This window comes from Vigna unguiculata, chromosome 8 (genome assembly GCF_037176805.1).
Source record: "Vigna unguiculata cultivar grain cowpea cultivar isolate G323 ecotype 2 chromosome 8, ASM3717680v1, whole genome shotgun sequence".
Lineage (NCBI taxonomy): Eukaryota > Viridiplantae > Streptophyta > Magnoliopsida > Fabales > Fabaceae > Vigna > Vigna unguiculata.
In genome coordinates this window covers 28,670,805-28,686,756 of record NC_140799.1, presented here as the reverse complement: position 1 = coordinate 28,686,756, position 15,952 = coordinate 28,670,805, and the positions used below count along the sequence as shown (strand labels likewise).

The 15,952-nt window shown below is 35.5% G+C and overlaps 2 protein-coding genes across 2 annotated transcripts; both read right to left on the bottom strand.

The window, feature by feature from the left end:
* Positions 1-7,377: 7,377 nt before the first annotated feature.
* LOC146884342 (uncharacterized) lies at positions 7,378-8,232 on the bottom strand. Its single transcript, XM_085665951.1, has 3 exons — positions 8,101-8,232; positions 7,734-8,000; positions 7,378-7,620 (listed from the first exon to the last, which is right to left on the bottom strand). Exons 1-3 carry the CDS (start codon positions 8,230-8,232, stop codon positions 7,378-7,380), a joined length of 642 nt encoding a protein of 213 aa, XP_085522077.1.
* Positions 8,233-13,475: 5,243 nt separating this feature from the next.
* Positions 13,476-14,323, bottom strand: LOC146884341 (uncharacterized). Its single transcript, XM_085665950.1, has 2 exons — positions 14,107-14,323; positions 13,476-14,020 (listed from the first exon to the last, which is right to left on the bottom strand). Exons 1-2 carry the CDS (start codon positions 14,321-14,323, stop codon positions 13,476-13,478), a joined length of 762 nt encoding a protein of 253 aa, XP_085522076.1.
* Between the last annotated feature and the right edge of the window lie 1,629 nt (positions 14,324-15,952).

The following is a 15,952-nucleotide window of genomic DNA, read 5'->3' as shown; positions in this document are numbered from 1 at the left end:
TTCCTCAATTATTGATGGTATGAAGGAAATGATGGGGACTTTAAAACATTGCCTCTAGTGTAGAGTCTAGGATGGTCTTACGGTGCAAAAACATGTTTGGCTTTTCCCAATTTAGGAGGTGGAGAAATGATGGGGTCTTCATAAGTTGCCCTTAATGTGATCATAGTTCCCAATGAGAATAAATGCCCCAATTCAGGATGAATGATGGAAATATATGAATTACAAAAAAGTGACTACCCTAGTTTGGGTATATGACTGACAAAGATGGACTATGGTAAGGTTGGTCAAGGTTTAGGCTTAGAGCGGGAGATATTGTAGGAGAAAAGATGGAGTTCCAAGAAGAATGAATTGAAAGGGAATAGCCAAAATTTAACCTAATTGCTTCATTGCATGCGCTACATTTTGAGCTTTGGAAACATGTCAACCAAAAATAAACTGCCCCAATGTTTAAAAGCTAATCTCTGACCACACTTTTTCAATCTTTTTTTCATCATTTGTTTTTGGAACTAACTTGTTAGCAAATCAAAATTTTGCTCTAAATTTAAACCTTTGACAGATAACAACCAATATTTGATTCGTGTGGACTTTATTAGGCTTGTATTTTGACCAAGACTAAGGGTATGAAAGAAAATGATAATAAAGCCCCAAAAAAAGTGATGTGAGGATATATTTGAATAATGTTTCATTCAATATTTGTTTGACTTCTTTTTATTCACCTTTTTTTTTATATTTCAACAGTGCAAAAGGGGTATTTGACAAAAGTTATTTTTGCTATTCTGCCCCGGTTATAGAACCGGGACATATAAGGTCGAGGCCAAAAAGGTTAAGCTTTTGGCCTCGGGTGTTACCCGAGGCAGAAAACCCTCTTTTGCCTTGGTTCTACACAAAACTGACGCCATATATTGCCTCTTTCTTCCTCAGTTTTCTTGGAACTAAAGCCATAGTCCAGAAAATAAAATATATTTTTAAAAGTTTGAATGCGTTTTAGCTTCGGTTAGAGTATGACCGAGGCCATATAATCTACTCTTTGGCCTCGGGTGGGGACTAAACTGAGACCATATGGTGCTTTTTGCTATGGTTAGTGCATGAACCGAGGCCATATGACCTGTTTTTATTTAAATAATTTTTCTATTTTTGTATATTCCCACATTTTAAAACTTGCATATTTTCAGTAAAACCAACCATAACAGAAAATATAGAATACATTTTATGAATCCTAATTGCATCCACAATTCAAATATATCTAAAATTTTTTGTAACAACAAATATCCTAATCAATACTATTGTACATCTGAATTATAAATTTGGCACATGCAATCCTACCAAACTTTGTGGACTTCACGGGAATTGGTGCAATACTCTTGAATGTCTGCAAAATAAGACATTAACTTAAGTTAGTATATCGAAAGACAATATTGCAAAGTATTCATTTTAATTCAAATATATATTATCGTTTCCCAATTAGTTGTAATACGAGCACGCACAATGGTTGTCATCCATTACATTATATAGTAACCACACTCATAAGAGTCGGTTTGTCTATAACAATACATTATATCAACAACATTAAATTAATTAACGAAGAAAATCAAATCAAAGAACTATAATAAATATATGGATAAAAATACCAAACCTGGAGGGAACACCATGCAAGACATTTTGCCTTAGCCATTGATCTCCCTACAACATGTTATGTCCAAAAATTGAACTATGATAAAGGGAATATGTTAGGATACTTTTATATAACAAAGAATATTGATAAGATTGACATTGAGGTTCTTACTAATCTATCACTTGTTTAAGATGGTTGGGGGGAGGGCGGTGCAAAGAGCAAAACCACACAACAAGGTTCTCCCTTAGGGAAACCACAAGTAATTGACAATGACGGTTTAAAAGAAAATAAACTTAAGTTATGCGTTAAAATGACAGATTATATTCACAAGTTAACAAAAATGGCTTACCCAAGTACATAAGGGTAAAATAAATTTCTTTTCCGCATTGAAAGCATTTCGTCACATATGTTTAGGTGTCATCAAACTTGTTGCATTCATCGGTGAGTTAAGGGTCTACAAACCCATATAGATCATTCAGCCCCATATTTTTAGTGACACCAAATACATAAACATAAAATTGATTTGATATAAGTAAATAGATAAATAAATAAAATAACTATATATAATGACTGAAAGGCTTACATTATCCATAACTAAATAATGGTAATATTCAGTTCCTCTTGTTTCCGTGCAAGCTCCAAGACATCTTAGGAATGTGTCGCAACCTAAATCGCGACGGGACGACGAACTAAAAAAGAATGGATTTGGAAAAAGAGATTTGAAGTCGCCACCATAATTTATTCTGGAAAACTTTGGAAAACCATAAAAATAAAATAAAGTCTGTGAAAACCAAATTTAGGGTCCGGGAGTCGGTTACGCGTAGGGAAGGTATTAGCACCCTACAACGTCCGCTCAAAGGCGGTATCTTTAATTAAATTTGCAAAAGAGATGTGTTTATTTTAAATATTTATTTTTCCCATAAAGTAAAAACATAAATTGAACAAATATATTTATATTTGAGTGAAAAGGACCCAACAAGGATTGAACCTTGGTCCTATGTATTCTCATTAAAATGAGAAATCAGGGCTACGTAGTTCTTTATAAAATTGTTTAATTAAATGATTTAATTTATGAAAGTTGTCTTTTGACACCAAACACATTTTTTATGAGTGTCGTGTGATGCGAGCGGCCGATTAGACACCAAACACATTTTTTATAACTTATTTATTGAAAAAAAGACTATTGTGTGACGCGAGCGGTCAATTAGACACCAAAAACAATTTTTAATATTTTTTTCATTTTAAAAGAAATTGTCATACGAAGCGATCGGCCGATTAGACACCAAAACAATTTTTATATTTTTTTTATTTTAAAAAGAAATGTGAGGTGACGCGAACAGTCAATTAGACACTAAAAGAAAAAAATAAAGAAAATAATTTTACATTTTTATTTATTCTTATTTTTATCATTTTTGAAAATTATTTAAATATTTTATTTCAATTTAAAATATCTTTATTATTTTTGAAAATAATATGATTTAAATGTGAGATTTAATTAAAAAAAATAAATGAGAAAAAACAAAAAAGATACACGGAAACGTGGTGCATAAAGAGAAACGCAAGGTGCATTAAAGTAAACGCGGGGTGCATTAAAGTAAAACGCGGGGTGCATTAAAGTAAAACGTGGGGTGCATTAAAGTAAACGCATCTTATCCTAAGAAGAAAATAAAGGACTAGGGTGTATGCTTAGTGAAAATGCAGCTACATAAAGTAAACTAAAACTTAATGTAAGGGGTGTGGGGTTATTACATTAGGGAGTGCATGAAGTAAATAAATAAACAAAATCCAATATTAAAAGTAGGGGTGCGGAAACTGAAATATGGAGGTGCGTGAAGAAAAAACATAAACTTGCTAACCTTAACAAAAACAGAGGTGGTGCATGAATAAATTATGGTGGTGGATGAAGAAAAAACTTAAACATGCTAACCTTAATAAAAACAGAGGTGGTGCGTGAATGAATTATGGTGGTGCATGAAGCAAAAACATAAACCTACTAACCTTAATAAAAGAATAGGGGGTGGTGCGCGACTGAACTGTGGTGGTGCATGAAGCAAAAACTTAAAAACCCTAAAGCTATATCAAAATGCAGCAACTGAACCTTAACCCTTAAACATACTTCGTCTCCTTCCTTCTGCAAACGACCACCACACAAACACCATGATTGCTCCTGATCGAGACCCACAAGCAAACCACCACCGGCGGCGAACGACCAACAACGGCGGCAACCCCTAATGTCGTCAATGGTGTCACCAACACTAACACCTTCTCACATTGCATCATCCTAGAATCCAACACTAGTTCAACCGTGGCTCACCATCTCTCTTACCGCGACCACCACAGCAACACCGGTGACCACCACGAACCAACACACCAACATTATACACTACCAAAGCCGACACCAACATTATACACTTCCCGGAATGACAATGTTCACTACCAGATTATTATTTGCAAGTGGCAAATCCACTTTTTTCTATTTCTTTTCTATTTCATTGTTAATTGGTTTGCATTGTAAAAATAAAAAATAGAAAAGTGTTTTTGTGACATGAAATTCGTTTCAATTGCTTTTACCGGCATACAATAAACAACCAAGAGCCTCAACTCAGAACATCATACAACATTGAAAAGGTTTGAAGATAGAAAAATGCATACCTATTTTGCAACTATGTTTTTGATTCCAAAATGTTGTTGGTTTACCGATTGGTTCTCTTTTGTTGCAATTCCGAATTCAATCATTGAATGAAAATTGTTGCATAGCCGTGGTGCCAAAAGATGCAGAGGGTGTTTGATGATGGATTAACGTGTGAGAGGTAACCTCATGGTGTTTGTGCCAACTTAATTAACAAATGGGGTGAGCAGCAGTTGGAGGAAGTTGAGATAGAAGAAAAAAAATGTTCCCTCCAATCCTGCGCACAATTTTTATTTTCAATTTTAATTTTTAATTTTAATTTTCTGAATTTATTAATTAATTAAAACCGAAAATATAATTTTTTTATTATATAAAAAACAAAAAGATTATTTTACTTAACGCTTAAAAAAACATAAATTAAAAACTTTTATTAATTAATTTTTATTATTATTTTTTTAACAATTTTTTTTTTTATCTTTTTTTATGTAACCCTTATTTTTGAATATATATATATATATATATATATATATATATATTATTTTACTTTATTATTTTATTTTATTTATTTCATTTCATTTTATTATTATTTTATTTTTTATTTTTTATTTTTTTATTTTTAAAACAATGTTATTTGCCCAAACGAAATTGGGTGTTGAAAGTTGTCCCTCTTTTCTTAGATCTTACTAGATGATACGAAAAAATTAGTGATTTTCATATCATCAAAGTAAAGTATAAGAAAAGACAGAAACATTAATTTCATTCGGGCTCTAAAGAAGAAACTACATCAATGCAAACATTACGAAAATCAATGACCATTCCATCAAAGAGGGCCTTGATATGAAAGATCGATGACCATTGCTTTTGCAGAGTGCCTCGATATGAAAGCATATGAAAATCAGTGACCATTCCATCGAAGAGGGCCTTGATATGAAAGATTGATGACCATTGCTTTGTAGAGGGCCTCAATATGAAAGATCGATGACCATTGCTTTTACAAAGGGCCTCGATATGAAAGCATATGAAAATCAATGACCATTCCATCGAAGAGGGCCTTAATATGAAAGATTGATGACCATTGCTTTGCAAAGGGCCTCGATATGAAAGATCGATGACCATTGATTTTGCAGAGGGCCTCGATATGAAAGCATATGAAAATCAATGACCATTTCATTGAAGAGGGCCTTGATATGAAAGATCGATGACCACTGCTTTGCAAAGGGCCTCAATATGAAAGATCGATGACCATTGCTTTTGCAGAGGGTCTCGATATGAAAGATCAATGACCATTGCCTTTGCAAAGGGCCTCGATATGAAAGATCGAAAATTAATGACCATTCCATCGAAGAGGGTCTTGGTATATATAAAAAAGTAATTTGAAAGTATGATATCCTAGTTTAGACAATATGAATGCATTTTATGCATGAATCACCTAGAACCTTTGTCTTTTCATTTTTCTTTCCCTTTCATCCTCAATCACTCATTCTTCATCATCATTTTTCATTTCATTTCGTTTTTCATTTTTCATTCATTCCTCATCATTTTTCTCTTTTCTCTCTCTCTCTCTCTCTCTCTCTCTCTTTTAAGAAGACACATGTCTCTATAATCATTTGCTTTTGCAGTCATCAAATTCAATGCATGTTCATAATTTGTTTTTCTCATTATCACCTCACACTCTATATGAGAATCACGAGGAATTAGGCAAATCTTTGCGTGGAATGAGAGCACCGTATGCCTTACTTCTCTTTCTTGATGCACAATACATCTCATGTATGCTTGAACCCATGGATAGATGTTACACAGCTGACGCTATTTTATGACAGCAATGTGTTTCAATGAAAGAACTTGTATCGAAAAGGATTGCCTCACCTTAAAACTTTTGACTAAATTTAACAACTGACTGAGTTTTTGTTTTTTTTCGTTGTTTTTTTTTTCAATATGTGTCATCAACCAAATATTTGTTTCTAAGTTATTCCCACGAACAAAATCTGACAGGCATTTTTCAATCAGTGTGGACTTTAATTAGCTTGTAACGTGGCCCGAGCTTAAGGGTGTTGAAAGAAATAGATATTAGAGGCCCAAATAAATTATTGGCTTTTACATTTTGTAACAAAGATCATTTACAAGGTTATCACCTCGACTAACATCTAGGGTGTAGAACTTTTAAAGTTCTCTTCATTCTCAACTTTTTCTTCTCAAATTTTTTTTCAGCCATTTAGATTTATTACTTTATGACTTTCTTTAATTACCAATTTTTTGGCTTTTTCTATTGAAATGCTTTTTCACTTAATTGAGTCCGTGTAATAACCTTGTAATTCTTGACATGTTGATGATCCTTATTCAAGGGTATTTTGGGAAACAAATTATTTTTTGGCTCAAAGAGGGTATAATGGAAATATATTTTTAAATCATTTTTTGGATAAGAAAAAGATTGCCACACATCATTTGAAAACTTGACTGCCCCATTCTCTTTAGAGAGATAACTTAGTGACAAAAAATGGCATCAGACACATATCACTGTTTATTTTTATTTGCTTGTATAACTCTCTTTTTCTTCTCTCTCTCTCTCTCTTTTGCTTTTTTTTTAACTCAGAACAACCTTTTTAGTCAAACAGGGCTATCAAAAATGTGCCCCAGCATATTATTTATATTCTCTTTTCTTTTAGCAAATCCTTTATCTTAGGGAAATCTTCATGAATTGGAGGATTCAAACAACATGAGTGTAAAATGCTTCAAAATAGGAAGTATTTGATCTACTACCCTCAATGCCACAAAACATCGACGAACCATATCTCCTCACTCTGATTAATTCTCTTCACTTTCTTTCGCCTCTTGTAGCGATGCACTGTATTTGCAACTACACAGTCAAACAATTTTGACTTGTGATCTTCTTTATTTATTTTGCTCACTTCCATGACATTCTTCAAGAACCACTTTGGGCTATACTAAATGACTTGTACTTCGTGATTCAAAACCTATGGTATTTTATTTCAAAAAGCTCAGTGTGATGACAAAAGACACTTACAAAAGAACGTAAAACAAAATTACAAAGAAATAACAATCCATACTTGACTTCAATAAAGCATAATACAATGAACCATAAGAACAATGTCAATATTTCCCAATCATTATCAAATCATTACGCATAGAACTTCTTTACTGCATCTGAGTTGACAGGTAGATGTAACTCTTCCCCATCCATTTTTGTGAGAACTAGCGCACCACCTAAAAATGCCTTCTTCACTACGTATGGGCCTTCATAATTTGGAGTCCATTTCCCTCTGTGGTCTTTTTGTATAGGCAAAATCTTTTTCAAGACTAGATAACCTTCATGAAACTCTCTTGGACGAACCTTTTTATCAAATGCCCTTTTCATCCTTCTCTGATACAATTGTCCACGACAAGCTGTTGTTAACCTTTTTTCTTCAATCAATTAAGTTGGTCAAATCTAGCTTGTAACCATTCTGCTTTTTCTAACTGAGTTTCCATTAGTACCCTCAGAGATAGGATTTCTACTTCAAAAGGAACCACCACTTCCATCCCATATACCAAAGAGAAAGGTGTTGCAGCAGTTGAGGTCCGTATCGATGTACGATATCCGTGTAGGGCAAAGGGAAGCATTTCATGCCAATCTTTATATGTAATCACCATTTTCTGCAAAATCTTCTTCATATTCTTATTAGCAGCTTCAACGACCCCATTCATTTTCGGGCAATAAGGAGACGAATTGTGATGTTTAGATTTTGAATTCTTCACATAGCTCTTTCATCATTTGATTATTCATATTAGTTACATTATCAGTGATAATTTTATTAGGTATCCCATATCGATATATCAACTCCTTTTTTATAAACTTTACTACCACTTTTCTGGTCACATTAGCGTCAGAAGTTGCTTTCACCCATTTGGTGAAATAGTCAATTGCAACCAGAATGAAATGATGTCCATTTGATGCCTTCGGTTCTATGGTTCCAATAACATCTATTCCCCACATCGCAAATGGCCATGGTGCATATAGAAGATTTAAGGTTGTAGGAGCTATATTAATGTTATCTGCATAGGTCTGACATTTTTAACATTTTTTCACATGCATGTAACAGTCATTCTCCATAGTCAACCAAAAATAACCATCTCTCAAAATATTTTTAGCCATAGAGTGCCCATTCATATGTGTACCGAAAGCTCATTCATGAATTTCTTTTAATATCAACCCTGCTTCTCTTGAATCAACGTATCTAAGGAGTACCATGTCATGATTTCTTTTATATAAGACATCTCCATTTAGAATAAAACTTGAAGCTAACCTTCTTAGGGTTCTTTTATCATTCTCAGAAGTTGTTTTAGGATATTCTCGAGTCTTAAGATAACGCTTTACATCAAAATATCAAGGCTTACCATCTAATTCTTCTTCCACTAAATAACATTATGTTGGTTGTTCATAACTCCTCATCTTGATCATGGGCATTTCCTCATCTTGACTAATTTCAAACATTGACGACAAGGTGGCAAAAGCATAAGCTAATTGGTTATCCTCTCGTGGAATGTGATGGAACTCAATGGAATCGAAATGCTTTATCAATCCTTTAATGTATGATTGATAAGGGATTAAGTTTTGGTCTCTAGTCTCCCATTCCCCTTTTAACTGATGAACCACCAATGCCAAGTCACCATACACCTCCAACACCTTCACCTTCGACTCGATAGCTGCCAAAATACCCATGGCGCATGCTTCATATTCTGCAACATTGTTGGTACAACTAAAGCACAATCTTGCTGTCATTGAAATGTAATGATTCTCTGGCGAGATGAGCACTGCCCCTATTCCATGTCCAAGTGCATTGGATGCTCCATCAAACAGTAATATCCAAGCCTTTTCATCATGGCTACCCTCCTTTTCACCAAATAGGGCAAGAATGTCCTCATCTGGGAATTCATGTTGCATAGACTGATAATCTTCAATGGGTTGTTGAGCCAGATATTCTACTAAAGCGCTTCCCTTAACGGCTTTTTAAGTCATGTAGACTATATCATATTCTGATAACAACATTTTCCACCGAGCCAATCTACTGGTAAGAGCAAGCTTTTCGAAAATATACTTAATTGGGTCGATCTTGGATATTAGCCAAGTAGTGTGACTCAACATATATTGGCGTAAACTATGTGTTGCCCATGTTAATGCACAACAAGTTCGTTCTAACATAGAATATCTTTGTTCACAACCTGTAAACCTTTTACTCAAATAATAAATGGCATGCTCTTTCTTCCCTGTCTCATCATGCTGCCCTAAAACACAACCCATTGATTCATCTAACACAATTAAATATAAAATGAGTGCCTCCCTGATACTGGCAGACGTAGTACGGGAGGATCCTGCAAATACTGTTTCATTTTATCGAAGGCTGCCTGGCAATCTTCATTCCATTCCACAACTTGATTCTTACGCAACAATCTAAATATTGGCTCACAGGTAGAGGTTAATTGGGATATGAATCTAGCAATGTAGTTCAGTCTGCCTAAAAACCCTCGCACCTCTTTTTTAGTATTAGAAGCTGACATTTCCATTATTGCTCGCACCTTATCTGCGTCAACCTCAATACCTTTTTCACTGACAATAAAACCTAACAATTTTCCTAACTTTACACCAAAGGTACATTTAACTGGATTCAATCTGAGTTTAAACTTTCTTAACCTTTCAAACAATTTTCCTAAATTAACGATGTGATCATTTTCCGATTCAAATTTAGCAATCATATCATCCACATAAACCTCGATTTCTCTATGCATCATATCATGAAAAAGAGTCGTCATCGCTCTTTGATAAGTTGCCCCAACATTTTTAAGTCCAAATGACATTACTTTGTAACAAAATGTTCCCCAAAGCGTAATAAAGGTGGTTTTCTCCATATCTTCTGGTGCCATCTTAATCTGATTATACCTGGAGAATCCATCGATGAAAGAGAACAATGAAAATCTAGCAGTGTTATCCACCAAGATGTCACTATGTGGCAGTGGGAAATTATCCTTAGGGCTAGCTCGATTCAAGTCCCTATAATCAACACACATTCGAACTTTACCATCCTTTTTTAGCACAGGGACAATGTTAGCCACCCATTGAGGATATTTTGCTACCGCCAAAAACCCTGCATCAAATTGCTTCTTCACTTCTTCTTTAATCTCTAGTGACATTTCAGGTTTCATTCGTCTTAATTTTTGTTTAACCGGGGGACATTCTTCTTTAAGTGGAAGTTTATGTTGCACTATATTAGTATCCAATCCAGGCATATCCTGGTATGACCAAGCAAACACATCTCTGAACTCTTTCAACAAATCACATAATTTTCCTCATACCTCCTTTCTCATGTTGTTACCAATTTTAACCTCTTTTCTCTCATCTTCATCCCCTAGATTAAGTATTTCAATGGTTTCTTGATAGGGTTTTATTTCTCGGTCTTCTTGTTTCACTAACCTTAACAACTCAGAAGAAGGTTCCCAATCTTTTTCATGATCATCATCCATATTATCGATAAGATGCTCAAAATTGGGAATATTGACATCATTATTTTCAAAACATTCATTGTCATATATGCATTATTTGGATATATAAAAGAAAATAAATAGACAAACAAAGTATGTAGTGAAAGCAAACATAACTGAACATCACATTAACTGAAAACGAAAAGATAGATCCAGTCCATAAAGACATCCTAGAATGTTTTGGAGAAAAACAAAAAAGAAAAACAAGCATTACATTTGCTTGAACTTAAACACCACGGGTAAATTCATGATTTTCCAATTATTGATCTGCATGTCGGGAGGACAAGGCTGCACCAAACTGGAACTTCCTTCCCCAGATTCATCTTCAACGACTGCCACTTGACTAGCATTGATCCATCCAGCACTACGAAAGCTCTTCTTTAAGTCACAAATAGAGATCTTTCCTACCCTCGGCTCCCGACCCTGCAAGCGAGCTAAGCTTCGTTCTTTCTTTTCCTTCATTAGTCTTCTTTTGTCCTCCTTAGTAGGCCTGTACCCCAGGTCGTATCTATTCTTGTTCTCAACAATTTTCAATGGAAATATTGGTCCCTGTTCGACTTTTCCTAGGCCTTTTCCATATTCATAACCTTCTCTCAACATAACCCTTGCCATCATCAGAGAGGCACATGAAAAATATGGCTTTATTTGAAATGGTTCAACATATGTATTCCCCACAATTTCTAGAGCTTGAAGAGCTGTCTCAAGAGCTTCCTCTGTTGTTTCAATATATCGAGCAGATGAAGGACCACTCACCAGAAAATTTTCCTCTCCTGAAAATGTTACCAACTTATCCCCCATTACATACTTCAACTTTTGATGCAAAGTGGAAGGCACCACCCCTACAGAATGAATCCAAGGTCTACCAAGTAAACAACTATACGCCGATAAGATGTCCATTACTTGAAAAGTTATTTAAAATAGACACGAACCAACTTGAACTGGCAACTCTACTTATCCCATCACCTCTCTTTTGCTACCATCAAAAGCTCTCACAATCATTGTACTTGACTTCATAGGGAATTTATCACGTGATAACTTCTCCAGTGTCACCTTAGGCATCACATTTAAGAAGAACCATTATCAATCAACACATAAGTTATAACATGGTCGAGACATTTAACAGATACATGAAGAGCTTTATTGTGTCCTCTTCCTTCAACAGGTATCTCATCAGCCGAAAAAGTAAGGAAATCATTAATGGTAATATTATTAACAATCCCTTCGAATTTTTCCAACAAAATATTTTTCTCAACATGCGCCCCACTCATTATTTTCATTAGCAACTTTCGGTGAGCTGTCGAATGCATGAGCATATCCAAAAGCGAAATACGAGCTGACATATGATTTAACTGCTCCACCACCTTGTATTCGCTTTGTTGTATGAATTTCAAGAATTCACAGGCCTCTTCATCTGATATCTCTTAATATCTCTTTTGCTTTTTCAAATCCATCATTTACTTTATTTCTTTGGCATCCTTCCTTCCTTAAATCTGGTGGTGTAAAGAAACGACCACTCCTTGTTATCCCACGAAGACCTGATATATTTTCAACAATTGCACCTTCATGCACAAAAGTGTTTTAAACTTTTTGTCCTTCACCTAATTCATGTACTCCATATTTCCATGGAACCGCTCTATTACTTTCATAAGGAAAAGAGGAGGGCATTTTTATCACCATTGGTTGCCTTCCTTGTTCCATGAGAGAAGGTGCAGGTCTAGTGAAATGAATCACTAAAGGTTCTGGCGTTTTTAAATTGGATTGTTCATCAGTTTATGCCAATACCTCTTCATCCCTCTTTCCATGAAAAACTTGCAGAAAACGCTTATCAACTAGATTTTGCAACTCTAGCTTGAACTCCACACAATCATTAATATAATGTTCGACACCCGGATGGAATGCACATGCATTAACGGATCATATTCACCTTTTACTAGCCCCCTGTCCAATAGTGCTTCAAGGATGAATTTCATAGAGCTCCGAATTTCACTCACTTTTCTTACCAACCTCTACTCCCTTACCTCAATAGAATTTGTTGAAGTCTTCTCATGCCCCGACAAAGGGTTATTTTCAATACTAGGTTTATCTTCTTTGAATGTCAACCACTCTGAATCAATTAAAGACTGTACCTTATAATTGAGAGGAAAACGCCTTTCTGTCGAATGTCCCTTTGCCATGGTAGCCACATGTAGCGTTTAGATCATAACTCTTGGAAAAAGGAGGTTGTTGTGGCTTCATTGGGCAAATTGCAACAAAAGATTTACGAAGAAAAATCGGTAACAACTCTGTGTATGTCATAGGAATGAGAGTAAAATGAATAAACTTCCTCTCCCTTCTTGTATTGGTATTTTGACCCGGGTTCTCACTATCACTAGCAGTCGCTTTCTGAGGTTGCAACTGATTGTTTGAAACAGGTTGTATTTGGTAATTAACAGGTGTACGGTTATCCCACGCGGATGTGGGAGGAACTTCAACTTCTTTTTTCTTACTTTGATTGAAACCTGGTTTTTTGGTATTTGCAGCCGCGGGCAGGCCATATGCAATTTTACCATTTTTTATCCCAGTCTCAATCCTTTCACCAATGATGATGATGTCTGCTAAATTAGAAGATATATTCCAATTCTGAATCATATGCTCATAAAATGGAGGTTGTAGTGTATTCACAAACATTGTAACCATCTCCTTATCATATAGAGGTGCCTCAACCTAGGTAGCTATCACTCTCCAACGTTGGGCATATTCTTTGAAAGTTTCATTTTTCTTCATTGTCATATTTTGCAATTGTATCCTGTCTGGTGTTGTATCCATATTACATTTATATTGCTTTATAAAAACATCAGCTAGATCCATCCAAGAATGAATATGAGTCAGCTCAAGATGCATATACCAATTCAGCACTGCCCAAGCTAGGCTATCTTGGAAAAAATGGATAAACAATTTCTCATCATGAGTATGGCCAGCCATCTTTCGACAATACATTGTTATATGGCTCTTTGGGCACGTAGTCCCCCTATATTTCTCAAACTCAGGCACTTTGAACTTAGGGGGTATCACCACGCCAGGGACCAAAGATAAGCCTATAGCATCACCGAATCCATAACTTTTATTCCTTTCAAAAGCCTGTAGTCTCTCCTCCAATATCTCTAACTTTCCCTTGTTATTTTCAATCGATGAAATCACCTGAGCTAGTGTCTTTTCTTGTAAACCTACACCTACAGTCGAAACATGTGGTGGAATCGATACATTAGGATCTGTATAGGTTGTGATTACAACCAAACCATCCTAGTTGACACTTGGAACTGCTCATTAAGTAATGAAACATGTATGCTTGTATTACCACCAGAAAACAGATTCTTAACTTGCTCTACATACTCTGCCATTGAAGGTGTGTAACCCGGGGGTAAGCCATAAGGTGGAAAAGCATGAGATGATGTCCCTTGACTTACTTGATGATGTGGTGGGTAAACCGGAGGTCCACTTGATACATGAGGATGAAAGTGTGGAGGGTAGGAAGTACCACCGTCAACTGCTGAACTTTCTCCTGAACTCTTCATAGCCCTCAATGCCTCCAAGATCTAACCCACTTGATCCTTTATTTGGCTGATTTCACCCTTCACTTGGCTAATTTTTTCATTCACTTCCTCGTGCGCATTTTCCCAATCCTCCATTGTTTTAGAATTTGCCCGAGTTTCATAAGGGTGTCTCAAAAATTTTGCCGTATTCACTTACTGTCACTCTTCTATTTAATTCAAATGAAATAAGAAGTGCAAAAAAGAAAAAGAAAAGACAATTGCAAATGCAAACATTCTAGCTAGAAACTATAAAGCTATGCGAATAACATTGCGAGTAATAATGGAAATTAACACGAAATGAAGTAGTCGATTCATCAGAAAATCCACAATGTTCAGAAGTTCATAACAATAAGAAAAATAAAGAAAGCATAAACATCAACTTCGAGCTCTAGCCACTATATTCTTCATTTCCCCTACTAGCTTCCTGCAATAACCGAGGAAATCTTCAATTGCTTTTGGTGGATTGAATATAGGCAATGCAATCTTAGCATCAGTTAACATCTTGGGTACATCTTCAATTGCTCTGTTAGCTATAGCTACTAACTTTGAAAAACATCCTCTCCAATACTCTGCATCTCCCTTTAACTCAGCACATTCAGTTATCAATCTCTGGTTTTCCTCCTCTGACTATGCCCGGTACCAACTCTCTTCAGCCACTTTTGCTTCATAAGCCAATATTGTATCCTTCATCTATCTCTCAAACTCTATGTTCTTGTACTGTATGTCATTTTCTAAATCTGCTTTATACCAACGCTCTTCTTCTAGCTTTGCCTCATAAGCTGCTGTCATTTTTTCTGTCTGTTGCTCCCTCTCCTTAATCCTAACCTGTGCATTTCGCAGCTTGTTTAATGCCTCCTTTCCGTCTCTTGCCAATTCTTCACATAATGAAATTTTCTCACATTCAGACAATGCCACCGCTTTCTTCTCTTTGCCTCTCAAAGCTAGCTCTTTGTTAGCTGCCTCGAGATCCTGTTGTACTCTGAAGTGATGGTTTCCTTCCTCTCTCTGTTTCTTTATTAATACATCACAAGTTTTGATCATGGCTTCATTGTCATGTTTGAGATTTATATATTCATGGTGAGCTTTCTGAAGATCATTAACAAGCTTAACATTTTTCTACTTCATCTTTTCTATTTCTTCCTTAAGGGTTTTTACTTCCTCACTCTCCACAGTTTGTTGTTCTGGCATGAAGGCAACTGGTTTGAACGGTAGCCTCACCACTTTAACCCTATCCATTACCCATAGCTGATAAGACGTCTTCTCATTTATTACCCATGGCCTAGAGTCTTTTTTTGCACGCACCACACTGCCCCAAGCACTTCTAATCCGTCGGAGTAAATCATTAGATATCTCTTCTTCATAGAAATTCCACACTGCAACTAAAGATTTTGGATTTAGTGCACCTTGTATAGAATATGTAAGACCCAGGAAAAATTAAATAGTTAATTAAATAATTATTTAATTAAATGTGGGTAAAGAGAACCTTTAAGGTAAATGTAGAATGTTATGGTGTGGAAAAGTATTAACTCAAATGGTTGAGAGTACTTTGTTTGTGTGCTAGGACTTGGGTTTGAGTCCTATGTGTGATATTTTTGGGTGTTATTAATTTAG

Coding starts and splice junctions, on each gene's coding strand:
- LOC146884341 (XM_085665950.1), bottom strand. CDS start 14,323: ATGAAGAGTTCAGGAGAAAGTTCAGCAGTTGACGGTGGTACTTCCTAC. Junction 14,021..14,106: donor TAAGAATCTGTTTTCTGGTG/GTAATACAAGCA, acceptor CAACCTATACAG/ATCCTAATGTATCGATTCCA.
- LOC146884342 (XM_085665951.1), bottom strand. CDS start 8,232: ATGTGGGGAATAGATGTTATTGGAACCATAGAACCGAAGGCATCAAAT. Junction 8,001..8,100: donor CTAATGTGACCAGAAAAGTG/GTAGTAAAGTTT, acceptor AAATGATGAAAG/AGCTATGTGAAGAATTCAAA. Junction 7,621..7,733: donor TAGAAATCCTATCTCTGAGG/GTACTAATGGAA, acceptor CAATTGTATCAG/AGAAGGATGAAAAGGGCATT.